The sequence below is a fragment of the Miniopterus natalensis genome, chromosome 19 (genome assembly GCF_054644295.1).
Source record: "Miniopterus natalensis isolate mMinNat1 chromosome 19, mMinNat1.hap1, whole genome shotgun sequence".
Classification (NCBI taxonomy): Eukaryota; Metazoa; Chordata; class Mammalia; order Chiroptera; family Miniopteridae; genus Miniopterus; species Miniopterus natalensis.
In genome coordinates, this window is record NC_142099.1 from 1,320,244 (window position 1) to 1,347,842 (window position 27,599).

General features: G+C 40.0%; 1 protein-coding gene across 4 annotated transcripts in view; it reads left to right on the forward strand.

Moving 5' to 3' along the window:
* Positions 1–283: 283 nt before the first annotated feature.
* Positions 284–27,599, forward strand: part of PTBP2 (polypyrimidine tract binding protein 2) — a 31,687-nt gene continuing 4,371 nt past the window's right edge. For all 4 annotated transcript variants that reach the window (XM_087827739.1, XM_087827740.1, XM_087827741.1 and 1 more), the window contains exons 1-8: positions 284–357; positions 1,426–1,456; positions 13,317–13,392; positions 18,457–18,629; positions 19,548–19,691; positions 22,141–22,305; positions 22,393–22,503; positions 23,423–23,618. In XM_087827739.1, the coding sequence (XP_087683865.1) occupies positions 350–357; positions 1,426–1,456; positions 13,317–13,392; positions 18,457–18,629; positions 19,548–19,691; positions 22,141–22,305; positions 22,393–22,503; positions 23,423–23,618 (904 nt within the window). In that variant the 5' untranslated portion in view covers positions 284–349. The remainder of the gene's footprint in view (positions 358–1,425; positions 1,457–13,316; positions 13,393–18,456; positions 18,630–19,547; positions 19,692–22,140; positions 22,306–22,392; positions 22,504–23,422; positions 23,619–27,599) is intronic.

Sequence of the window (27,599 nt, forward strand, 5' to 3'; positions counted from 1 at the left end):
CCCCGCGCGGTGGGCTCGGGCGCAGGGGTGCGCGCAGGGCCCCGGGAGCGCCCGCGGGTGCCCCCAGCCAGGGCCGGGCGGGAGGGGCGGCCGGAGGGCCCGCGGGCCGAGGGGCGGAGGGGCCGGAGCCGCGTCCCGCCCGCAGGTGCCCCGAGGCCCCGCCCCGTCCCCTCGGCCCCGCCCCCGCCCGCTGGCCCCGCCCCCGCCCCTTCGGCTCTTTCCGCCGCTCGGCCCGCGCGCCCCGCCGCCTCGGCCATTTCCGTCGCGCGCCGGCCGCCATTTTGTCGCCGCTCGTGTGTCTGCTGGTGCGCGGCTCGGTCCCCGGAGCGAGGCTTTGTCCGGCTCGGCCATGGACGGGTAGGTGACGGGCGGCCCGGGGAGGCGGGGGTGGCCCTGCGGCGCGGCGGGTCCGGCCCAGCACCGCCCGGGGGCCGCTCGCGGGCCGGGCCGCCGTCCCCGCCGCCCCCTCGCACACACCCCCCGCCGCCGGGCCGCCCGCGGACGGGGCGCGACGGGCCGGGGCCGGGGCCCGGGGCGGCGGCTGCGGCTCCGGGGCAGCGCGGGGCGCGGGCGGGGGGCGGGCCTCACCGGCCCCGTCCTCACAGACCCCTCGGCCGGGCACCCGGGACCGGCCGGGACCGCGCGGGGCCGGGGAGGCCGGGGCCGGGCCGCCCGTGTCCGTGTCGCCCGTGTCCGTGTCCCCGCGCGGCCTCGCCGTCCCCACGGCCTCGCCGGGCGCGGGGGGCGGGGGCTCGGCGGAGGCGGCGGGCGGGGCGGGGGAGGGGCGCGGTGTCGCCGCCTTTGTTGTCGCGCGGCCGGGCGGGGGCGGCGGCCGCCGGGGCCGTTAGCGGGCCCGGGACGCGCGGGGCGGGCGCCGGGCCCGGAGCGAACCGGTGGCCGCGGGGCGAGCGCGCCCGGCCCAGTCACGCGGGCCCGGCCGACCCCTGGCGCCCCCGCCGCGTCGCCTCCGTGACCCGTTTCCGGGAAAATAAAACGGGCCCCGCGAGTCCGAGCGGCCGGGGGGCGGAGGCCGCGGGTCGACGCCGGCCCCTCCCCTCCCCCCGCCCGGGGCTAACCGTCGGGCCGGGCCGGGGGGCGGGGCGCGGGACCCGCGGTGGAAGGGCCCGGGCCGGCCTGGGCGGAGTCGGCGGCCCCGGAATGAGGCCGCGGAAAAGTTCCCGGTAACTAACTTGCTGTCCCCGAGGAAGCCGGTGTCCCCGGGGCCGTGGGCGGGAGGACCGGGCCCCCCCGGGGCGGGAGGCCGGGCCGCGCCCCTGGCCTCGGGGTGGGAGCCGCGCCCGCCGGGCTGTGAAGCGCCCGGGAGCCGGCTGCGGGGCCCCGCGCTCCCCGCCCTGTGCTCGGGCCGCAGGCCCTGGGGCCGAGCCCTGGAGGGTAACTGGGGCCTCCTTTCTGTTCTCTCCGCAGAATCGTCACCGAGGTCGCCGTGGGCGTGAAGGTAGGCGCGGCTGGGGCGGGCGGGGTCCCTCCCTCCGTCCCTCCCTCCGTCCCTCCCGCAGGCCCCCGCAGGCCCCCGCAGGGCTCGCTCCCGGCCGGACGGCAGCTGCCCGCTTCTCTAGAAACGCCCCGAGCGGGACGCTCTGCAGCTGCGAGGGGGATGGACGCGCCTCCTGGTGGCTCCTGCACGTGGGAAGCGACGACGGCGGGATAAGCGAGGGGACCAGAGTCGTGTCATTGTGTTCCCGGGAGGGCCTTGCTCCGTCCGTCACGCTGGCCAGGGCTGTCTCTCCCGTGGTGGGCAGTGTCGCCCGTAGTGGGCGGTCGTGCCCGTGGTGGGCGACCTTGGCTGTGATGGGCAGTGTCGCCCGTAGTGGGCGATTGTGCCCGTGGTGGGCCGCCGTGGGGCTCCCCTGACCCTGGCGGGGCCTGTGCACACACAGGCCTGCCCGCGGGGAAGCGGCCCTGGCATGCTCGGGGAAACGCAGTTCGACCGGGCTCCGCGTGGGCCTTTTTTCCCGCCAGTCCCCGCTGCTTTCCTCTCTGCCCGCCGGTCTGCCCTGGGCGTGGGCCTTGTCGCAGATCTTCATTTTCCAGGCCTGCCCAGCACCGCCCAAGGCTGGAGCAGCGGGCCCTCCGATGGCGTTTCGTTCCAGCACGTGTGGAACGTCCTGGGACTTAACTCTCATTTATGTTAGTCTTGGCAAAACTGGTTTCATTTCGCACTGTTTTGCTTAAAGCTTCGCAACCTGTTGAGGTCAGGTGAGGGCTGAGTGTTCTCAGGGACCTGTCGGCTGCAGTGACATTGAACCTTTCAGGTGCATGAGTCGTGCTTGGTCCAGAGATGCTGACCATTCAAAATAGTTCTTAGAATTTTAAAGTTTCATCCATAACAGCGTGGTGGTCCTCAGAATACTTTATATTTTCTTGCTTATTTTCTGTCCCCTGCCTTATAGTGAGCTAGATTTTTGCCCATTTTTTAATATTGACACTTTTTTGTTGAGATCATATTACGTAGCTTGGGGGTGAAGTAATGAGCTTTTTGGTGGAGGGCATGTTATTTGGCAGTGAGTGATACCTTCTAAGCTGAGATGGAGGAGTTGGCTTGGGGGCTAGCTCCAGAGGGAAAGGTGTCGGTACTGTCACTAGCGTCCAGGGTCCAGGGATGTCCTCTGTAGGAGAGGAAGTGGCTGCATCTGAGATGCTCAGTGCTTGCTGTGAGGAGGGAGGGTTGGAAGACATGTCCCGATAAGGTTTACTGCTTACACCAGTTTTCTATATTTATAGTAGTTTGGGGGGAAAATACTAGAAAATGATACAAAAATAATTGCTAACTTCCCCCTCATCGTTAATATAAAAGTTTAATAACTAAAGTTACGTTTTATACGATTTTCTAGGATGGTGGTTAAGAACTTTTGCTTTGGCATCAGACCTCTGTACAAGTAACTAAGCTTTCATAAATTTTTTAAAAATAAAAGTAATGTGCATGGTTATAAAAAGTTCAGAATGCAAAATATTTCTCACTGATTTCCAGTCTTATTTCCTTAGGTGTAGGCAATTATGTTAAAATATTTCTGGTGCATTTTTTTCCTGAAGTTACTAGTTTATATATTACCACGCATGTAGACATCCTTGTTTATGCAAATAGATTCACACCATGTGTGCTGGCCTACATCTTGCCTTGCCTTTTAAAAAATAGCTTTATTGAGATATTTGAGGTAAACTACACATATTTAAAGTGCTCATGTTTTAACATATGTATACACCTATGAAACCATTCTGTAATCAAGACAGTTAACATCCATCACCTCCCGAAGGATCATTTTGTAATCCCTCCTATCTGCCTTTCTCTCCCCAAGCAGCCACTGATCTGAGTTCTCTCATATAGATTAGTTTGCTGTTTTTAGAATTTTAAATAAATGGAAGCGTACGATATGTACCCTTTTTCGGTCTGGCTTGTTCCACTCAGCATAATTTTTTTCAGATTGATCTATGTTGTATATCAATAGCCTATTCCTTTTTATTGCATAGCAATATTGCACTGTATGGGTATACAGCAATGTGTTTCTTCTTTCAACTCTTGATGGGTGTTTGGGATGTTTCCAGTTGGGGCTAGTATAAATAAAGCTGCTGTGAACATTCCTGGGCAAGTCTTTGTGTGAACATTTGCTTTCATTTCTCTTGGGGAATTGCCTATGATGGAAACTGCTGGAACATAAGGCAGAGGCATATCTAACTTCTTAAGAAACAACAAACTATTTTCCAAAGTGGTTGTACCTTTTTATGTGGCCACCATCAGTGTATGAGATTTCTAGTCCATCCATATCCTCGCCAAGGCCTGTTACTGTCTGTCTGTCTGTCTCTTTACAGTCTGGTGGGTGTAAAGTGATCGGCACACATCTGTCAGTTGGTAGCTGGATCTAGAGACTCTCAGGTTCTCTTTCTGTTTGTGTTTTGTAAGTGGTGGTCTGTCCACTAGAAGACATGGTATCTGATTGTTTGGGTGCCTGTGGGTGTGCCTGTGGGTGTGGGTGATGTTAATCCCAGAATGTTTCCTTTAATAGCCTTTTCTTCACCTCATTTGTGCTTGGCATAGTCTCTGCTTGATAAACATCTGTTCGTTGGTATTCCTAAAGGGCATCTACACAGACGTGTATCTTAAAGTTTATATACTAGAAACAATATTAAAATTTAACGTGAATTGGAATTTATTCGTGGTGGATGGGAATCTCAATTTTTCAGGGGAGGTCTTGTCAAGTTAAGTGTGGGTGATTTAACAGACTAGGGTTTGGCCTCTGTAACATCAAACAGGTAACCCCTGAGTTTCAGTTTTACAAATTTTTAAATGGGCATAACAGGACCTATCCCAAAAGTTATTTTGAAGATTAGATAAGATAATATGTAAGAGATTTGGCACAGAATGGCACATAAGTGCTCAAATGATGATGGTGGTGGTGATTATAGTTCTTTAATCTGTAAATCTGATTTGGAAGGAGCACTTTAATGCCAGTCAAATATGATAAAAAAGAGAGGCTGGAGTCCAGGTTAAAAATAGTTGGTCAGGCCCTTGCCCAATTGCTCAGTTGGGTGGAGCTTTGTCTTCACCAAAAGTGGCAGGTTCTATTCCTGGTGGGGGTGAGTACAGGAGGCAACCAATCGGTGTTTCCCTCTCCCTCTCTCTCTAAATCAGTTTTTTTAAAAAGAATGGTAAAAGCTACAACGTTAAAAAAAAAAGTTGGTCAGATAGCACTAAAAAGAGAATTAGTAAACTAAAAAATAAAAATTACCCAGACTTTAACACAGAGCAATAGAGAGATGAAAGTAGAAAGGCTAAAAGATATGGAGGAAAGAAAGATAAATTTTAACAAATATCTAATTAGAGTTCCAGAAAGAAAAGTTAAAAATTGCAGAGAAGCAAAATTCAAAAAAGCTAAAGACCAATGATACTCTAAAATTGATGAGTTACATGAATTCTCAGATTTAGGAGGCACAAGGAAATCTGGACACATCACAGTAACAAAGCAGAACACCAAAGACACTGAGAAGATCTTTAATGCAGCCAGAGAAAAATTAGATTCCCTAAGAAGGAATGAGAGCTAGAAAGACAGAACTCTGCTTCAGCAGCAAGGCCATCCAAAATACAGTGGAAATACAGTATCTTCAGTGATGAGTGAAAATAACTGTCCACCTGTTGTCACATAATCAGCTAAATTACCCTTGATAATAACATTTTCAGAAATACACTCCTTCCCCCCCTCCCCCCCAAAAAAGGCAAGTGAGGACATTTATAACTGACCCACTGGGACATTCTAGAGGTTGTACTTCAGGAAGAAGGCCAGGGACTCCAGAAAGGAGTAGAAGTGACGTTAACTATGAAGTCAATGAGCCGAGGGTAAATTTAATTACTGAATGTATAAGAAAATAATGGCAGTGATTGATTTGGAGTTTAAAAAATAGAATTAAAAATACTAAATTATGACACCATGTAAGTGTGTCAGAGTAAGTGTTGTGTTGAGCTGCATTGTCTGTTAGTGTAGCCACTACATGTGGTCGTTGAGCACTCAACATGTGGCCAGTCTAAATGATCTTTAATTATAAAGTACAGATTTTTGAGACTTAGTATTAAAAATGCAATTTTTATATTCATTACATGTTGAAATGATAATGTTTTGGGTTAAATAAAATATGTGTATATTTGTATCACTTTTTTCTTTGACTTTTTGTTTACAATATGGGTACTAGGACATTTATGAGATTACATGTGTTGCTCACATTACATTTCTTTTGGACAGTGCCATTCTGGAGGCTAGAAATTTTAAGTCCAAAGTGAGTCACATAAATTTACATTTTAGAATTATAAGGATGAGTAGGGATAGAGTATAACTTTTAAAATAATTGGGGGTGGGGTGATTGAAATGAAAGTTGTATAATCCAAAAGAAGTCAGCGAAATATGAAAGAGAATAGGACACAGAATGAGCTCAACTTAATGGTTAGAGAAATTCTATGGAGGGTTCCTCTGAGCCTGTAAACGGAGACTGGTGGTAGGGAGTTGAACCTTGTCTAACCCTAATTGCCTTCCAGAGTCCCCATATCTAAATAACATTACATGGAGGGCGGTTACGGTTTCAACATAGGAATGGGGGGTGGGGGGAGCACTTAAACATTCAGTGCATAACACCCTGCATTACTTCTACCCACTTTCCACCTCAGGTAAGCTATCCTGAATTTGGTGTTTGCTTTTCCTGTGAAATTATCTGCACTTTCACTACATGTATTTATATGTATTTTTTATCTTAAGCAATATATTCAGGGTGTTCCCCTAAAAATGTATACACACTTTAACAGCTGATTCTATTACATTTTGACAATGAAGTGTTTTCGTAAACATTGCCTTTATAATTACTCAAAGTGTGCCTACAGTTTTTTAGGACATCATGTAGTTTTGTTTTACATGTTTAAACAATATATGTATGTTTTCATGCTGTGTGTCTTCTGTAATTTGCTCTTTTTGTTCAGTACTTGTTTCTTAACCTAAGTTTATATGTAGCTCTAATTCATTTTCTTTGCCATAGAGTATATGATTATATGAATATACCATTACCCTATTGACAGATATGAGGTTGTTTTTTATTTTTTTTCCTGTTACAAATTGCTCCTGTGAGCATTCTTGTGCATATTTCAGTATATGTCAAGAGTGGAGTTCCTCTAGAAGTAGAATTGCTGGATTATAGGTTGTGTCTAGTTTCAAGTTGATTAGATATTGGCGTGTTGCTTTCCTAAGTGGTTGTGCTAATTTGTACTCCATTAGCAGTGCCTGAGAATTCCTGTTTCTACACTTTATAGGGGTGTGTGTGTGGGTGTGTGTTTACATATATATATATTTTTTAGGATAAAGGCTAAGCTACTTTAACAAAATGCTGAGCATAGTGGCATGAATAGAAGTTTATTTCTGGTGAGCACAGGTCCTGTTGTGTGAGGAAGTGGAATCAGCCCACGAGGGTCTTCACTGGGCCGTTTCTCTCATCTTGTTGCTTCATGATTTCCTAAGCTTTTGTTTTTGTCTGTGGGGTCCGATGAGGTGCAACTAACCCCAGTCCCCCGGATTATCCTCACCTGAAGTTTGTCTATTTTGTTTTCTTGTTTACCCAAAATGAACTTTGGTTTTATTGCTCCTCCTCAGTGTATCATTATATTTTTATTGGTCATATGAATTAGTGCTTTCACAACTTCCTAGTAGGAGGGTGGCGCTCAGTCCACTGCTCGTCTCCGCGGCAGCACCTCGCATGGTTGAAGACCTTTCTCTCTCTAAGAATCTAGCTTTCCTCTGAAACTTGACGTTTGCACCCTTGTCCCTTCTGTCACGGTCCCCTCTTCTCAGAGGAGATAGTCTTTGGGCAGCTCTGTCTTCAGTTCTAGAGCCTGGGACTCAGGTCAGCCTTGGCCTTCAGCCTGGCTTGCCTCCCTGGTGGCACCAGCGGGTCTTTCACCTACCAGTTTGTGGGACTGACATGGAGAATAGAATATTTAATAACCGAGAGAAGAAAAAAGAAATTTCTATCACTGGAATGAATGCCAAATGTCATTTGAATTGTACTTTTTTACTTATCCTTTTTTTAAAAAGCACTTATTTCTCTCTCTGATTGACACATAGATTGTATCTTCCTGTGTTAGCATTTTCCTAATTGTTTTTGTGAGATGTGCGTGTCCTGTGAAATGGTCATTGTTATTACACAGGAGGAAAAGTGTCGGTGGTCATATTTAACCACGGACGTCAGTGCCCATCTTAGCACTTAATTTCTTTTCTTAATTGAATCTGAGATCAATTGACATTTATCTTAGATGAATTAAATAAGAAGTACATACTTAGTAGAGATTGTGATTCCAAGTTTAAGTGCCACTAATTTAATATGTTACAGCAGCCACTACTGCAGAACAGCCATCAATCACTGTACCATTGAGTCATTCGAATTCATATCTATTTCAAGTTAGGCAACTATGTTGTGATATTTCAAATAAGATTGTTCCATCGGTTAACATGGAAATGTTAACATCAGTACTACAGAATCACTTCTGGACATAGTAGTGGTAAGCTTTTTACTCAGTAGAAAGGCAAACATAAATGCTTTTTTATAAAAATAATGTAATTTATAAAAATATGTTCAGTAATTTTTGTGAAAATTTCTCAGAATTTTAAATAATTTGAAATTTGATATTCTCAGTTATGAAGGCTGTGGTGTGAAATCATTTGAGGGATAAAAGACCACAGATACAAAATTAACAAAGGAATTAATAAAACTGTGCCATTCCTGAAGATGACATTGCAGGAAGGAGGAAGAGACTGCCCTGCACTCCACACATCAGAATGACAGGCCTGCTTTTATGCGTCAGTAGACCTAAGATTCCGTACCCCTCATCTCCAGAGTTACTTATGAATCCCCTGGGGTGGAAAGATTTTGACTCTCAAATAAGCAAGCATCTAAAGAACAAACTGATAATATATACTTGAAAAGAGGGCAAATATACTTTTAAAAACTAGAGGGGTAAAAGTGTTTTTTTGAGAACTAAAGTAGTTAATAGTAATCAGCATTCATTCACTTAGTAGTTATGCATGGGCCCTGTGCTTGGTTGACACTTGGGAATGTTATAGTGAACACTATTGATGTGAGCCGAGCACTTTGCCTGGTAATCACAGTCTGTGTAATGCCAAACCTTGCTTTATTGCATTTTGTTTTATTGTGTCTCGCAGACACTGTGTTTTTGTACAAATTCAAGTTTTGTGGCAAAACTGCGTAGAGCAAGTCTTTCAGTAACATTTTTCCAGTAGCATTTGCTTAGTGTCTCCTTCAAACTTTTTCATTATTACTGTATTTGTTATGGTGATCTGTGGTCAGTGATTTTTGATGTTACTATTATAATTGTTTTGGGGTGCCATGAACTTCACCCATATAAGATGGCAAACTTTAATAAATGTTGTGTGTTCTGACTGTTCCACCGCCCAGCTCTTCCTCCATCTCTCTCTCTCCTTGGGCTTCCCTATTTCCTGACAAAGGACAATATTGAAATTAGGCCAGTTAATCTTACAGTGGCCCCTAAGTGTTCAAGTGAAAGGAGGACTGGATTGATTTGGCAGACTTCATTGTCTTATTTTAAGAAATTGCCACAGCCACCCCAGCCTTCAGCAACCACCACCCTGATCTGTCAGTAGCCATCCATATTGAGGCATGACCCTGACCCTCTACCAGCAGTAAGTTTACTACTTGCCAAAGGCTCAGTTGATGGTTAGTCTTTTTTAGCAATAACGTTTTTTTAAATTAAGGTTATGTACATCGTATTTTTAGACATAATGCTCTAGTATAATTAATAGACTGCTGTATAGTATAAACATTTATTTGTACTGGGAAACCAAAAAATTGGTGTGACTCATTTATTGCCGTACTCCTTTATTGCGGTGGGTTGGAACAGAACCCACAGTGTCTCTGAGGGATGCCTGTGTTATCACATTTAATCCCAAGGACTGTGCTGTAAATGTTATCCCTGTTTTAAAAAATGAGGAAATTAAGGTTTAGAATCGTTAAGTAATTTACCAGTTACATAGAAGGTGGAGGCTGAACTACAGAGTCCTTTTTTTAAATTTACTTAATGTCATACTTGTCATAAAAACAAAGAAAACTAGGTTGATCTATCACATCAACAGACTAAAGTGAAAAAAAATCTCATGATTATGTAATTAGAAGGAAAAAAAGCGTTTAACAGAATCCAACACCCATTTATGATAAAAACAGTAAACTAGGAATAGAGGGGAATTCCTCAACTTGATAAAGAACAAAGAATCTACAGCTAAGATCATACTTAATGTTGAGAAACTCAATGCTTTGTCACTAAGATCAGGTACATGGCAAGGATGTGTCCCCTCTCACCACTTCTTTGCAACATCCTCCTGGAAGTCCTTGCCAATGCAATAAGACAAGAAAAGGAAATAATAGGTATGCAGATTGAGAAGGAAGGTGTAAAACTGTCATTTACAGATGACTTGAGAGACTGTAGGAAATTTGAAATAGTTGACAAAAATCTCCCGGAACTAATAAGCAACTGCTGCAAGGCTGTAGAATATAAGGTTAATAGACAAAGGTCAGTTGCTGTCCTTTATACTGATGATGAACAAGTTCAATTTGAAATTAAAAACAAAATTCCGTTTACATTAGTCTCAGAATACTGAAATACTTAGGTATAAATCTAACAAAACCATATACAAGATACACCTGGGAAAACTTCAAAACTGATAAATAAAACCAAAGAATCAAATAGACAAGATATTCCATGTTCATTGGTAGGAAGACTCAGTGTTGTCAAGATGTCAGTTCTTCCCATCTTGATCTATAGAATCAGCGCAATCCCAATAAAAATCCTAGCCAGTAGTTTTGTGGGTATCAACAGAGTGGTTCTAAAGTTTATGTGGAGGCAAAAGACCCAGAATAGCCAACACAGTATTGAAGAAGAACAGGAGGAGGACTGGTGCTACCCAACTTACTGTGAAGCTCCAGTAATCATGACAGTGTGGTTTTGGTGAAAGAACAGACAGATTAAATGGGTGAGAATAGAGAGCCCCCCATAAATAGACCCAGCTCACCTTTGACAGTGGAGCAAAGGCAATACAGTGGGGCAGAGATACTCTCTTCAACAAATTGCTGAACAACTGGACATACACATGTAAAAGCAGGAATCTAGACACAGACATTACACTCATCACAAGAATTTACTCTAAATGTGTCATAGACCTAAATGTAAACTGCAAAGTTAGAAAACTCTTAGAAGATAACATAGAAAGTCTAGATGACCTTGGGTGTGATGATGCCTTTTAGTTACACCACCAAAGATACACTCCATGAAAAGAAATAATTGAGAAGTTGGATTTCATTAAAATCAAAGAGTTCTGCTATGTGAATGACAATAACAAGAGAATTAGCAGACGAGCCAGACTGGGAGATACCCAAAATATACAAAGAACTCTTACTAAACTCAACAATAAGAAAACAAACAACCTGTTTTAAAAATAGGCCAAAGACCTCTTAATGGACACCTCACCAAAGAGGATATACAGATGGCAAATAAGCATATGTAAAGATGTTTGTTGTTATATGTCATTGGGGAAATGCAAACTAAAACAACATGATACCACTACCCAACCTTACCAGAATCAGGAACACTGACAACCCTAAGTGCTGATGTGGGTATGGAGCAACAGGAGCTCGCTTACATGCCCAGTGGGAATGGGAAGTGGTTCAGCCATCCTGCAAAACAGTTTGGCGGTTCTTGTAAAACTAAACAAACTTTCACCATGTAGCCATCAATCGCATCCCTTGGTATTGACTCAGAGGAGTTGAAAACTTAGGTACACGGTGAAATCTGCACATGGATGTTCATAGCGGCTTTATTCATAATTGCCAAAAACTTGGGAGGAATCAAGATGCTCTTCAGTAAGTGGATGAATAAACAAACTGTGGTGCATCCAGACAACGGAATATTTTGCAGCGTTAAAACAGAATGAGCTATCAAGCCATGAAAAGGCATGGGGGAAACCTTAAGTGCATATTACTAAATCCAATTTGAGAAGGCTACACAGTATATGATTCCAAATATATTACTTTCTGGGAAAAGCAGAACTACTGAGACAATAAAGAGGTCAGTGATTGCTGGGGGCTGGGGGATGCATAAGCAGAGCACAGGGATTCTTATGGGAGTGAAAACTATGATACTATAATGATGAATTTTGTCATTATATATTTGTCAAAACCATTGAATGCACATCAAGAGCGAATCCTTAGATAGACTGTGGACTTTGGGTGATTATGATGTGTCTGCATAGGATCATCTTCATAATAACTACACACCACTCTAGTAGGGCTATTGATAATGAGGGAGGCGATGCATGTGTGGGGGGGTACCGGGTTTATGGGAAATCTCTGTTCCTTTCAGTTTTATTGTAAACTTAGAACTTCCCCCCAAAAGAAAGGAAAACTAGTGAACATTTCTGTTGTTGATAGTGAACCCACAATGTATATCAGAGGTTGTTAAACTCGAGCGTGCATCTGAAGCACCTGGGGGCTTGCCAGCACTCTGGGTGCCATCTAAGTTTTCGTCCAGTGGGTGTGGGGCAGACCTGAGAGCGTGGGTTGCTAACACGTTCCCAGTCTAATGCTTGTCTAGGGACCGCATTTGGAGAATCGCCACGTGTCTGGTTGTGCTCATCATACCCGTCATGTAGAACTAGGCCGAGCTGAGTCTTCCGTACCTTGATGAGAAGGTAGACATGGTGCTTATGTGGTGTTAATGCAGCTCGGGATGTTTTAATTCCTGTCATGCCTGTATTTACTTCTCAGCATTTGATAAGTAGAAACTTGTAAAACAATTAGGGAGGTGACTATTTGTTTACCATTTTGATATTTGTTATAACATAACATTATTGTGAGTTTGAACACAAATTAGCATAAAGTTTGAGGTTAATTTGTATTGTTTTGGACTTTCTGAAATGCTTTGATATGTCCTTTATACCTTTTTCCCCCTCCATTTTGATAGTGGTGTTCAACTTCTTTGTACTTGCGGTTGTTTAAATCAGTTTGTATTGACTTAGCAATTTTAAATATTAATACCCATGTGTGTAAATGTATACCTACTTAAAATAGGCAAAACAGTTGACTTAGCTATTTTAATACTAATCTATTTCACTTTTATTGTGTGTGTGAATACACACATTTTTAAAATAGCTAAAACAATATTGGCTTGTTTGAACAACTGCATTTCCAAGAACATACGAATTTATAACCTTTTCTCTAAAGGGTTTGAAGACATGATTCAGTCTTTTTATACAAACAGAAAGAAATTTATCATTCTGTGGATTTTGCTTTTGCTTTTAGTATTTTAGCAACTAAAGTATATGCCTAATTAATTATAATGATGAAGATGAGCTGTCCATTCACTAGGATGAAGTTCTCATTTTCAAAAGACCTGAGTTATCTGGATTAATAAGGTGCTGCGGGGTCTGAGGATTCACAGCATTAGGTGGTTTATAAAAATTGGCGTAGTTCTGCGGAGCTTTTGATTATGGAACCAGTCATATTTCCTATTTATTGTCTTTGGACTTGGGTGAAGGGGAGAAAAAAAAGAAACTATTGGCTTAGCGGGAAAGGGTGGGAGATCCATACGCCAGTCGAGTTTTTATTTTGGGGATTAAAATTTTTCACTATTCCTATAGTGTTAACACCTGACACTTTGTCAGTGACTATTTGAAAAGTTGCAGATACAGACTTTCAGATTAATATTTCTAAATTTAAAGATGTCTTAATGTTGATTTTGGTTTTTCTAGAGAGGATCTGACGAACTACTCTCAGGTAGTGTTCTCAGTAGTCCAAACTCTAATATGAGCAGCATGGTGGTTACAGGTAAGTCTTACTCTTGTCTGTCATTTTTGCCATTTTATGGAGCAGGATGTTAAAACTAAAATTTAGTCTGTTTTACCAGAATACCCTTTATTTTTAAATGCTTTCTGTTGACATATTTTAGAGGAAATTTTACTGGAGTATAAATGTGTCAAGTGGAAAAACCTGAAGGTGCTGACTTATGTGGGCAGGAAACTAAAGTCTGATTGCTTTTTAAATCACAAAAATAAAATCTTTTTTTCTTTCCTGTTACAAGTTCTCTCACTCTTACCCTTTCTATACTTTTGTTTTTAGCTTTTGTGTTTTGTGTGTCATAAAGTATTTTTAATTCCCTAGTTCACAAACCCTAAAGCCCAAACTATAAATAAGACCCAAAATTTCAGCTACATAGTTGTCTTTATTGTATGCTTTCAATCTTTTTTCTTTGCCGTAACAATATTTTAATTCTTTGGATTGATTTTTTTTTTTTTAATGTTATCTACTTGGAAATTTAAGATGATTTATTTACTCTTCATAGTTAGAGTTTCAAAAAATTGTATATGTCTGAAACAATATTGTTGATTTTTATGTCTGTAAACAAATGTAGACTAATTTTTAGACCTTAGTTTTATGGCTGGCAGACCAAAACTTTAATCTGATGATGATGGTGATTGGTTTAGTTTACCTTATAACCCTACACTTTACAATTTTTATTGAAAACTAAGGTTCCTGTTTTCTGAAACCTTTCCTGAGTTACTTGCTTGAGGAATTACATGTGTTCGGCAGTGAAAGGATTGTGAGACTGGGCGCATATTGATTTCCTTTAGGTAGCCATTGCTTGTATATACAGGCAGGCCTGATTTTTAGTGTATATCGCTTTATTGCGCTTCACAGATGTTGCATTTTTTTACAAATTGAAGGCAAGACCCTACGCTAGCACAAAAATTGTAAGTCACCTTATGCAATCCTTGCCTTATTTCAATACTTTATTGTGGGTTCTGGAGCTGAACCCACATTATCTCTGAGGCTGGCCTGTGCTTACACCTCAGCACACACATACACATTCCTGAAAATTCAGTTAAGTAAAAGTTATAATGAAGTATTTACCAGATACAGTCATAATGATATGAAGCTGAATTTGTCCACACAAAAAAATCTTTTTTGTTTACCCAGTATAAGTTTTCATATATACATAGAATATTCACCATGATAGGCCATAAATGAGGATATAAAGTAATTTTCAATAAATTTCAAGCGATTGAGAGCTCATATAGTACCTGATTATAGTGGAATTTAATAGAAATTAAAAACATTAAGAATTCTAGGAAGTTACCAAATATAAGTTGAACTACACAATTCTAACAACACATGAATCAAAGAAGATATAAAGACATATTTCTGACTGGATGAAAGTGAAAATATAATGTATCAAAATTTGTTGAATGCAGCCCAAGAAGTGCATAGGGGGGAAGTAGGTCTATACTTCTGATTGATACCTACCTACCTATATTAGAAAATATCCATATTAGAAAAAAGAAAGTTTTACAACTTTTATCAAGAAAAGGAAGAAAACATAAATTACCAATATTGGGAATGAAAGTGCAGATATTACTACAGGTCCTACACAGTGTAGAAGGAACATGTTATAAACAGTGCTAATGCCAATAAATTAGATGAAACAAATTCCTTTAAAATCTAATTTACCAAAACTGACATAACCTATCATTTCATAATTGATATAGATTAGTTCTGTATCTATTATAAAAACTGAATTTTTAATCTTTTCACAGAGCCATAGGCGGTTTTACTGTTAAATTTTATGAACTTCAAAGTAAAGAAATAATCACCATCATCAATATACTTCTCTAGAAAATAGAGGAGGGGATACTCCCTAATTAACTTTACGAAGCTACTATAACTGACAATACCTAACAGATAGGAAATCAAGACTTCATACTAATGTTTTTCATTAAGGTAAATGCAGATGTCCTTAACAGGTGTAAGCAAATTATATGTAGCATTATATAAAAGATAATTTATGATGACTAATTGAAGCTTACCTCAGTATTGTAAGTTCACATTTGAAAATGAACTGTTCATCACAATAATAGAATAAACGAGAAAACTTTTTATAAAAATATAGCATCCGTTCATGATGAAAATCTCTCGGAAAACTAGGGAAAGTTACAGTAGATGAGGTCTGCCTGGAGCCTACAACAAATTCCATTCTTAATGCTGAAATACTGAATGTTTTTATTAATAAGGAATGGAATAAGGATGTCCGTTTTCATGATTTTTTTTTTTTGCTTTTGCTTATATTAAGGCGAGTAAAATAAATAAAAAGACTACAGACTGGAAAGGAAGAAGTAAAGCTGTCTAACTCGTGGTCAGTGTGAGTTTTAAAATAGGAAACCCTTGCCCGTCCGGGCGTGGCTCAGCGGTTGAGCGTCGACCTGGGATCCAGGCGATCGGGGTTCGATTCCCGGTCAGGGCACATGCCCAGGTTGCAGGCTGCAGCCAATCAATGACTCTCTCATCATTGATGTTTCTATCTCTCTCTTTCCCTCTCCCTTTTCTCTCTGAAATCAATAAAGAGATATAAAAAAAAATAGGAAACCCAAAGGGGTTTACAAAATGGTAGCACTAATAAGTAAATTCAAAATAGTTACAGGATTCAAGAGTTCATCTAAGCGAGAAACTTCTAATCAAAAGACTTTGTTAAGACAATTAAAAAGCAAGGCAGACTGGGAGAAAATGCTTGTTCACATACCAGTACCTATGTTTGACAAAAGACTTAGAGTCGTTAAAGAATTCTTCCACATCAGTAAATACAAACAGCCTGAGTTTTACAAATAGACAATAGAAGGTATATGAATGGCTAATGAGCCCATGAAAAGTCATCAGGAAAACACAAGTTATAACCAGTCTGAGATACTACTTCAAACCAACCAGAATCTAGGCTAAAGTTAAACAGTGACAGCGCCAAATGTTGATGAGGGTGTGGAGCAACTGGAGTTCTTCTCCATTGCTGGTGAGTGTAAAATAGTTTAAAACACAGCTTAGCAGTTTCTTATAAAGTGATGCATAAACTTTAGCCTCTGACCCAGTACTTTTACATCTAGGTTTTTATCCATATATGTACACTACATGACTTGTGCACATATATACACATATATAAATCTTCATTCACAGTGGGCCCATACTTGAAATAACCCAAATGTATGTCACCAGGAAGATGAATCAGTACACTGTGGTATAGTCATACAGTGGATGATCACTCATTAATAACAAGAGTGCCTGTTAATACACGTAGCAATGTGAGTGCATATTAGTAACTCTTCTAGGAAGCCAAAGAAGCCAGACACAGAAGGGTACATATTGTGATTCAATTTCTATAAAGGCAGAGAGCAAGTAATTTTTAGCATAGAAACCTAAACAATGGTTGCCTGTGGGTCTTGTGAGTTAACAGAAAAGAAGTACAAGGGGATTTTCTGTGGTGATGGACACGTTCTGTATCAGTTAACAAAGTTGTAAAACAAATACAAAATTTGTTGTAGGCCACCTCTGGGAACCATCAGACACTCATAGTTTTGTCTGCTGGAATGTGAAGTAGCGAAGGGCTGGAAGTAAGTCCTTGTAGGCATTGGTCCAGATACAGGATTTGATTTGTTATACTAAGAAGTTTGGGCTTCACCAGATTTACATTTTAGAAAAGATTTTTGTTGCATTTGTATTTTGTAGGGGGTGGAGGAGGCTTACTACTGTATGTAGGGAGGGCAGTTAAAAGCTACACTAATCTAGAGATAATTGAAGTCCTGCGATTTAGGATCTCAGAATATGGAGGAAACAAGGTGTCGAGAAATCAGAACATCTGAGTTAGTAGGAAGTAGACTCCTTTGGGAGAAATATTCAGAGTTTTGTTAGAATCTCTGGGTCAGTGGATGATATAGTCCCATTAACAAAGGGGAGAAGTGGAAAAAGATTTGTATTTGTTAAAAAGAAAGAATAATCTGTTACTGGACTCCCTCTTCCCACATTATCTCTTAGAGCTACCTCCCCTGCTCATCCAGTAGAGTCACTGCCACACCACCCTCTTCCAGGTCACTTCTAATCACGTCACTGTGTTAACTTTCTTCATAGCACTTAATCACTGTGAGAAATGTCATGGCTCATACTCCAGTTAGCGACCTCTCCCATGGGACTGAAGGGGAGCATCAGAGTCTCACTGGTCTTGCTCACGGCTGTGCGCCAGAGCCTGCAACATGCGACACACATTCTTAATACTCAGTACTGTTTAAACTGTCCACGTGGGAATGGATTTTGAGGACACTTAGAGATCAAGATGATCTTAGAGATTTATAAATATTGTTGGATGTATATTTTTTCATATATTGTTTATAGATAGTGTTGAATGTTTTGGGGAGTACCATGAAGTACCTGAAATTATTTACAAAATAGAGTCTACATGTATATTTCTCAGTGTACAAGGATTGAGCCTTCATTTTACTTTAATGCTTAGAGTGATAAGGTAGTCAAGTCCATGAGTGATTTATAGTATATACATGTTGCTAGCGATAAGATGTTTAGGTAGATTAGGTGGTAATATTAAATCAGCAGAGGCTCATGGGAGGTAAGCATAGTGTGGATTGACTACATAATTATTTTTACAGCATTACTTTTTTTGAGCCCACTTTTGGAATATATTTCCCAAATTGAACAATTTATAATTTCTCAGGTGAAAAAATAACCTTCCTAATTTTTGCTAACTCACAATTTTCACATTTTAAAAAATTTGATTAAATTGAAAAACAATTATGTTTTTTAGCCATTGGACAATTTCTTTATGAAATGACATTGTAATGTTTTCTCTTTACCACTTCTTTTTACGTATACTATTCAGCAACGTTTACCCAGTAGTAATCTTAATTGGTGGATAGGATTTTCTGTTTCTTTGAAATCTGTTTTTGAATTTTTAGGAATTCCAGTATACTCAGCTGTGTTTTTAAGTTCTTTTATAAACATTGTTTTGTGTTTTTTAATGCAGATAAGGAAAATTAATAATGAAGACTATTTTCTAATATCTTTCAGCCAATGGTAATGACAGTAAAAAATTCAAAGGAGAGGATAAGATGGATGGTGCCCCTTCTCGTGTTCTTCATATTCGAAAACTCCCTGGTGAGGTGACAGAAACTGAAGTCATTGCTTTAGGCTTACCTTTTGGGAAGGTGACCAACATCCTTATGCTGAAAGGAAAAAATCAGGTATACGTCTTTCAGGACCTACAAAATGTTAGGCCCCTAACTAGTCAGCAGGTGTGAATAAAGGGTAGGCTGCAGCAGGTCCCTTTCTGAAAGAGGGAACTGAAGTCTGGCTCTTCCTGCTAGTGGTGCTCCGGGACTAACGCCTGGGAGCTAATGGACGGCTCACTGTAATTTTAGTTCTCCTTTTGAGTTCACTGTGAGACTCTGAGCAGTTGCTACAGTGAGGTTGTGGAAAATACAAGTGAAGTACTGTACTTCTTTTCTTGTGGCTCTGTCCTTTGTAATCTTCGAATTCAGGGGCACTAGTAGCATCTTGGTTCAAGCTCATTCCATGGAAAGACTTCCCTGATAGCATTAATCTAGATACACTCACTGAATGGATGTGCCTGTCACAGTAGGGCCCCGGAATAGTAAAAATCAAGTTGTTTTAAAATTCTAAAACCATTTGGAAGAACTTCAGAAATTTAACATGCTCTTAAATATTAATGCTACTACTACTAATCTGACATTTAATTTTTAACTTTTTCTTTTGTCTCTTAAATTACACTGCTTTAAAAATGACTTTGAGATCTCTCTCTTGCTCTCTTTGTTAGGAGCAGTAAAATTCTGATGCTAGAGAATGTTTAGATTTCTTTTTCTGTAGCTTTTTTTATTAGGGAACTACATTTGTGGTAGTTGGAAAATCAGGTGGAAGGCAGAAGTACCATGTACACAAAGAGCTTTCTTCTGAGGTTAGCTTTAATTGTGTACCTAACCTTCAATGAAGGATTTCCAATTCTGCTTGTTGGAGCATCTAAAGTAACTCAAAAGGTTATAGTCTAGATACTGATTTTTCTAATTAGTTGAATAGATTAGACAAATACTAAAGCTTATTTGAATTTAATTCATAGTATTATAATTTTGCATATAAATTTTCAGGCATTTTTGGAACTAGCAACAGAGGAAGCCGCTATTACTATGGTTAATTACTATTCTGCTGTGACACCCCATCTTCGTAACCAGCCGATTTACATCCAGTACTCCAATCACAAAGAACTGAAAACAGACAATACATTAAACCAAGTGAGTATGTGTAGGTACATCAGTGAAATGACCTGCAACATATTAAGGATCTCATAAATATATTAACAGAAAATAAAATTTTTAACCATTCTTAAGCTGTTTCTATGGGTATTTTCATGACATTTTTTTGCAGTATGTCCCTAAGTGTTAAGTATTACGTTTATTTATAAAAAGTATGTGTGATCTCTTCATATTTTAAATTAATAGTAGGTAAATTAGTTAAGTAGCATTTTTACTAATTATTAATTATTAATTTACTAATCAGTAATAGTGTTTTTACTAATTTTTATAGTAAATTGGTTAAATAGTATTTTTTCATTGTTTTTAAGGTCCTGGTCAAAATGTTCTTTTTCTTATTACAAGTTAAAATTTTTGTATAGGGACTGTTTATGAGGTAGGACTTATTAGCATAACCTATTTATACAACTCTGGTGCTTGGACTTCATGAGTTTAATGCCTTTGGTTATTTGACTTTTTATAGGTCTTAATTTCTTATGGAAAAATTTCTATTGAAGATGTGTTAATGGTTTCCTGTGCTGGGGGGGAAATGTTATGAATTGAGAATTTATGAATGTATTGATCTTTTAAAATTTTGATGTAGAAGATATACTAATTTTACAAACACATTAATTTTAAATAAGAATGGTTTTAGGCCTTAAATACGTAGTCTGTAGTAATGATCTAAAAACTTTAGTTCTTTTAATACAGTATTTAGCTGATTATAGTTTCCCTTGTGCTATGTGTTCACTCTGTCTTGTCCATTTGGTTTCATTCATTTTGTGTTCCAGAAATTGATAAAAATTATTCTTAGCCAATGATGACATTTCTCATCAGTATTTGTGTTTATTCCATTTTGTATTCATTTAATAGGCATTTTAATAGGATGTCATAATAGAAGAGAAGCCAGTGAGTGTGTCATTCACGAATTCCTCCAGAACCCTTCCTCAGGCCACCCAGTCCTATTAATCCACTCTTGTTAACATCTGCTTGTTACTGTCATCTTTCTTGTTACTGTCAGTAGCTCAGACACCACCACCTCTTAGCTCTTACTGTACTAAGTAATTACCATGTTTCAAAACGTTGGGTTTCAATTAGTCGCTTTAGCTAACATGTTCACAGGTCATCTTAAATAGCATTTAAAAAGATAAATATGATCCCTGGTTATATAGTATTTCAGTGAAATGACCACCCCCCTCAGCTTTATTGAGATGTAATTGACATGTAACACTAAGGTGTACAACCTGTTGATTTGATACACGCATATATTGCAGTGATCACCACTGTAGTGTTAGCTAACATCTCCCAAAAATGTAACACTACAGATTTGTGTGTCATCTTCGCAGGGCAGCCATGCTCATCTCATTCTAATTATAGTGTATGTACCTTCAAAGCAGCCCTGACCACTCTCGTTTATCCTCATGCGTGTTTAATTCTTCCGGGTTCTCCTTCCTTTTTGTTCATCACTGTGCTCTATGGTCCTGTTCATCTGCCAGTACAGCTTTTTTTAAACTTTAAAGCCATATAGAGGTATTTGTCATTGTTGCATTTAACAATTATTTCCTTTTATAATGATTTTTTGACCCCAGATAAGGTGGAAAGAAATTTTCTTATTGGTGAATCTGTCACAGTAATAATAGGAACAGCATAGTGGCTGTAGTAAAGGCAGTCATTTTGGAGCATTTAACATATGATTTAGTTGACAAATTTCTGCAAAATACTGTACTTCCTCAATTCTGTATGTATATTTTTTCACATTTTAAAATCTCAGAAATAAAGATGTGTGTTACAGTGTTCAATGTCATGGTTTATTAGCAATGTCTTAATAGCCAAACATAAAATAATAGTGCACCTTACCTTTGATTGTGTATTAGGTACCATAACATGTATGGAAAATGTCTTTCATATTTTATCCTGAAGTGTTCCTGAAAATGCAATGCTTTTAAACTATAGTGTACATCAATTTTCTAGAAGTTTTGGTGTCAGAAGTTATACTATTATGAAAAAAGACTTAAATTGTGTTGTGAATATTCTTCTTTTAAGATTGTATTAGAAATAAGATTTATGGGAAATCTTTTGGATAAGAGAGTAGAGTAACCCCCTAGAGAGTAACCCCCTTCTTAAGGTTTCCCATTTGCCTTTATAACACAGTGAATAATGTTAGATTGAGGCTTTAGCTTCTCTAAAACTCCCATCTTAACCTTTTTCGGAGTAAATTACATTGCCTGTCTTGGCCTGTTCAGCATTGGTCCCAATGCTAGATGATTATTTTGAAGTAAATACCGGAATATTTGAATTATAAACAAACAGTGCCTGGCTCAAAAGGATTACTTGAGCGTTAAATTTTATTTATATGTCTTTTAGAAAAGAAATGAGCTAATAGTGTAACATGTAGCAAAATGTAAGTGAAAAGACTGGGTGTGTTTCCAAAGTACTTGTCTTTGCATTTCAGCGTGCCCAGGCCGTCCTCCAAGCTGTGACAGCCGTGCAGACGGCAAACACTCCTCTCAGTGGCACCACTGTGAGTGAGAGTGCAGTGACCCCCGCCCAGAGCCCTGTGCTCAGAATTATCATTGACAACATGTACTACCCTGTGACCCTGGATGTCCTTCACCAGGTACGTGAGTCTGAATTTGCATGTCAGCTGGTAAATTGGAGAAATAGTAATATAGTAGATAATGTTTTCCTTTTAATGTTTTACCAGATATTTACTAAGTTTGGTGCTGTATTGAAGATAATCACATTTACAAAAAATAACCAGTTTCAAGCTCTCCTCCAATATGGCGATCCAGTAAATGCACAACAAGCAAAACTAGTAAGTCTAGAGTTTTTTTTGAGATGTGGTATTTTTCCGAGGCGGATATACATACATTTATGTATAGCTAGTGTTAATACTGATGTAGCTTAGCAACACTGTGTATGTAGCTTTATAGAAGGCCTAGATCGGTGCATTAGGATAATGTTAGAAATGTGTAATGTTTGTGGTAGAACAGAAATGTTTATTTTTTAGGATCATCATCTGTAGTTATCTATAGGCTTATATTATTTTGCATTTTTGTTTGATTTAGGTCAAAAAGTTTTGTGCTGTTAAGGAAATAGGATTGTATTGCGGATGCACGCCTGTGTTAAGACTTAGGTGTTTTCCAGTGGGACTTAAATACAGCAATGCACATGTGCTTCAGATGCTGTGATAGGCTCTCAGTTTATTTAAGACTATACCCAGTGTTCTTTTTAAAGATTTTCTTTAAGAGATGGGTTTTCTGAATAGGTTCCTAGTCTACTTTTCATTCACATCATTTACATTTTTGTGGTTGTATGTGGTGGGTAGGAAACTATTAGAAGTAAAGTCTTGTATTGCCATCTAGCAAAAAGTATGTGTAGCATATATGTGTCATATCATGCAGCTATCAGGGTATTACTTTGGTAGGACTATGTTTTGTGACCTTTGTTTTTTAAAATTAAATTATTTGCAGATTTTAAAAATTGAAAGTATTCATACCTGTACTTAACTGGCTGTATGTTAGATTTAAGCAGCACTTTCTCTTTCAAGAAGTAGTATTTGTGAAAACTAGTTCACATATAGCTGGGAGAGCAGAGAAAGAAGGGTGACCTTTGATCTCTTTCCTGGTGGCTCTTACGTGCAGCATTTCATTGTTGGGTTTAATTGTCAGAGTCGTACCTTTTGCTAATTTTCATTCCATAACATTGCTCATATACTTTATTCACTCTTACAGGCCCTAGATGGTCAGAATATTTATAACGCTTGCTGTACTCTAAGGATTGATTTTTCCAAACTTGTGAATTTGAATGTAAAATACAACAATGACAAAAGTAGGGATTATACTCGACCTGACCTCCCCTCTGGGGATGGACAGCCTGCATTGGACCCAGCTATCGCTGCAGCGTTTGCCAAGGAGACGTCCCTCCTAGGTATGATTTCTATTGTCTATACCACTTGTCCCTCATTTGCCAAGTGGCAAAGTGCCTGTTAAACTCTAGTAAGTACAGTGAGCCCCCAATTTGGAATTTAAGAAATTGTGTTACATTTTATTTTTCTTGGGTGAGAAGCCATATGAGTTTATAACGTGTTCTTCATAAATTGTATTAAAATTACATCAGTTATGTCTTTCACCACCCTCTCCTTCTGTCCCAAGTTAGAAGAAGAAAAGCTCGATGGAGACCTACTGTTGAGCTCTTCATGAGCTGTTTACACTTCAAAGTTGATGTCACGCTGTCTAGGACTAAGGCTAGGTCCAGGCCCCTTGTGCATATGCTTTAGAGCTAACCTGATTGTTTTCATTCAACACGGCATAGAAACAGTGACATGTTAACATGGACTGGGAGGGAGACGTATTATATACCCTGTCTTTTAAAAAAATTTACACTGGAAAGAATTTTCTCTAAAATTGGTTTAGGTATTTATTTATTTGATTTCACCTGTTCTATAATGGATTTGCCCCACCTAACAAAAACAGTGCAGAAGCTTGCAGCTAATAGTTGATGGAGTCAAGATGAAGAAAAAATAAGGGAAAGTGTTATTTTGTAAGTAAAATGAAAGCAGTTACAACTTAAGATGAAATCGTAGTTTCCTTTTACCTGACATGTGTGGGAAATTCTTGATTTCTGGCATTTGTAACGTTCTCTTTTAGAGTTTCTATCCATATGGAACCAAGATTGAGGAGTCTCAAACCAGCTCTTAAGGTTAAGTTTATGTCCATCAGTTAAAAAAAGAAAAAGCATTAAAATGCAGTAATTCTTGAAAATATTTACTGTGAATATGTAACACTTGACTAGCCATTTGTAAATATGTAATATAAGTGATACATCTATGAGTAGAGAAATTTAATGCAGGAGAAGCAATTGACATTTGAAATTAATTCTGGTGACTTCGGACAAAACTGACCCTTTGTTCTAAATTTCTTCTACATCTAGCACAAGCCATCCTGGTTATCCTGATGATAATAGATGCTTTGGGCTGATAATGTTCTATCCTGACAGACTCTCTGTCACTTTATGGGTCTAGTTTAAGCCTTTATTCCCTCAATTCAGCTTATAAATTGATACTATTTCAAATGTATCATTGTTAAAGGTAAAGTTGAGAGAAATAATAATGAGTGATAGTGGCCTTTGCTTATAATTATTACCATAGATTCTTAAGTTCTTTACTGATAGAAATTGTATTATATTGGTGAGAGAGAGTCAGCGTTTATTGAGTAGCTTCTAGGTCCTGGACGTTCTGCTGGGGAGTTGGCAGGCACATTATTTAATCCTGAAGGTGTCAGATGAAGGAGAAGGCAATTCCAACATCAGGAAATGTGCAAAGAAAGTGCGAAGGATTAGGACCTTTCTGAGATGATTATTTTTTAATTAAAATTTTTTTTTTGATTTTTAGAGAGAAACATTGGTGGGAGAGAGAAACATGGATCAGTTGTCTCCTGCAGGTGCCCTGACTGACTGGGGGTCAAACCCTCCACCTTTTGGTGTCTGGGAGGACACTGCAGCCAACCCAGCCACACTGGCCAGGCCGAGATTATTTTTAATTTTGGTAATTAATTATAATTAGCTCTCCAGTTAAGTTTTTTTGGCTTAGTAGGCTCTGAGAATGATCACTTCTCGCCCATTAGAATTGAAAATGAAACTAGATATTAAACTGATTTTAATGTTTTATTGTGGAAAAGAGCAAATCAAATGGCTTTGGTGGATTTTTAAAAATAGGTTTATATTGTTAAAAGGGAATTTGAGGGTTGATAGTGAATTTTTATCTCCTCTGAGAGTGTATGTGTGAGTGAGAGAGATCAACTGGATCCCATCAATACCAAGGAACTTAACAGAAGTTTAAGATGACTTTTTCTACTAAAAGATATCCAATTAAAGGCAGGGAGATAAGCACTGACCATGTAATGCGTAGTGTAGCTTCCACCACTGTGAATTGTGGTCTCAGCTTTAGTTGGACACTGTGCATTTAGCCACAGCTGTGTGGAGAAATAATGCTTAAGAAAGGAGGGAGGGGGTCACTTTCTGAGAGAGTGCAGCTACTGCGAGGGTCTGTCTCAGAGTTGAGAGTCTTTATACTTGACATTGGCATCAAATGAAGATATCCACTGAACGTTAAATGGCAACAACCTATATGTGTAGTGAGAGCTCTGGTGTTTAACGTGGAGAAGTGATTGATGCAGTCAAGATCCCCACTGGTGGATCCAAAGAGGCACTGAAGTGTACTGTGCATAAGTAAGTACTAGACACGAGAAGTCTCTCTTTTAAAATTAGGTTCTTATTTCTGGGATTTACTTGAGAGATACAGTGGGTATGTGGATAAAACAAGATTGGCTCTAATTATCAGTGTAATGGGTGCATGGGTTTCATTCTTCCAGCCTCTGCTTTTGTATATCGGAAATTTTCCAAAACAAAAAGTAAAATCTAAAAAAGAAACGTGGAGAAATCAGCAAAAGGGGGATTCCAACACATGGTGTGGGCCAAAAGTCATAAACTCATCCAGAGCACTAGCTGACGAGTTCTCAGAGAGAGAGGGCGAGACGACCCTGATGGAAGGGAAGTTTTCAAGTCAGAAACTAAAGAGGTTAGAACCCTTCAGACTGACTGTGGAAGGTCATAGTAGCTTCTGAAGTAAAAAGATAAAAACTTGGCTAAAAGAATAAGGTATCTAAAACGAAAGTTGACAGCACATCCCTGTGGCATACACAAGAAGGCTGGAAAGAGAAGAAGAAATAGAACGTCAGCTTATGGGACCACAGTGCTAAGGGCCAGTTCTACCCAGGTATGTCTAAATTAACCTCATTTAGGTTGGCTTTTTTTAATTTATTTTTTTATCATGAGAAGGAGAAAAAGAACATTCATTTCTTTAGTGAACTAATGTTTACTGAGAAGCTGGTGTGTAAGAATTTAAGGGATGAAGGATTTCAGTTCATTGATCCTTGAAAAGTGGACAAAAGATGCTGAGACAGAAGGAAATCCTCTAAAGAAATGACTGAAGGACAGCAGAGACCGGCAAGTAGGACAGGAGTAAGGAAGGGTAAGACCAGGCGGAGGGCGGGGAGCACCGAGGAGGCGCCGAAGCAGTGGCGCCGGCTTCTCTTTCTACCTGGAAGCCGTGTAGTTGGGAGACTCACGTTTGTTGTAGCGACTTGAGGGAATTAGGGCATATTTGGTAAGATTGTCCTCCAGGCCCTTTGAATTAAATAACGTTCAGGGTAATTTATAGCATCGATTTTCAACCTTTTCCATTGTATGGCACCCATAAACTAATTACTAAAATACTACGGCACACCAAAAAATGTATTTTTTGCCAATCTGACAAAAAAATAAAATTTTTATTCATTCACACCGGACGGCTGTTATATTAGCTGTTGTCATTATTATTTTATTCAACAGTCTAAGGGAACAGAGGTCAGTGCCCCTGACTGTCCGGAATTGCATGTAAACATTCTCGTGGCTCACTGGTTGAAAATCTGGTCTACAGGAGCTACTGGTTTTATGAGCTGTGATTGTTTGGTTTCAGGTGTGAGTTTATGAAGATAGCACTTGTGTAAAAGTGTGAGTTGCTATGTTGAAGGTGATTTTTTAGATGAGGCTTCTCGCTATAAACCATGGGAGTGAATTTTTCAGGTCTCCAGCTTGGACGAATTCTATCACTTTAGTTTGCTTTTCCATAGGAAATGGAATATTTTATATTTGATTTTTTAACATAATACAGCTGTGTACCTTAGTTCTGATATGTAATGATTTCACTGAAGCCAGTTGTTTTTCTGTAACGACTCCATATCAGCGAACCATTTTTCTCAATGTTACGAAATTAACTTTCAGGAACCACGTGGAGTGCTCAGCCCCAAGTCCTGCCGCCTTCGTGCTTAAGTTGGTGTTTGTAACGACTTGTGTGTGTTTCGTAAAATACGC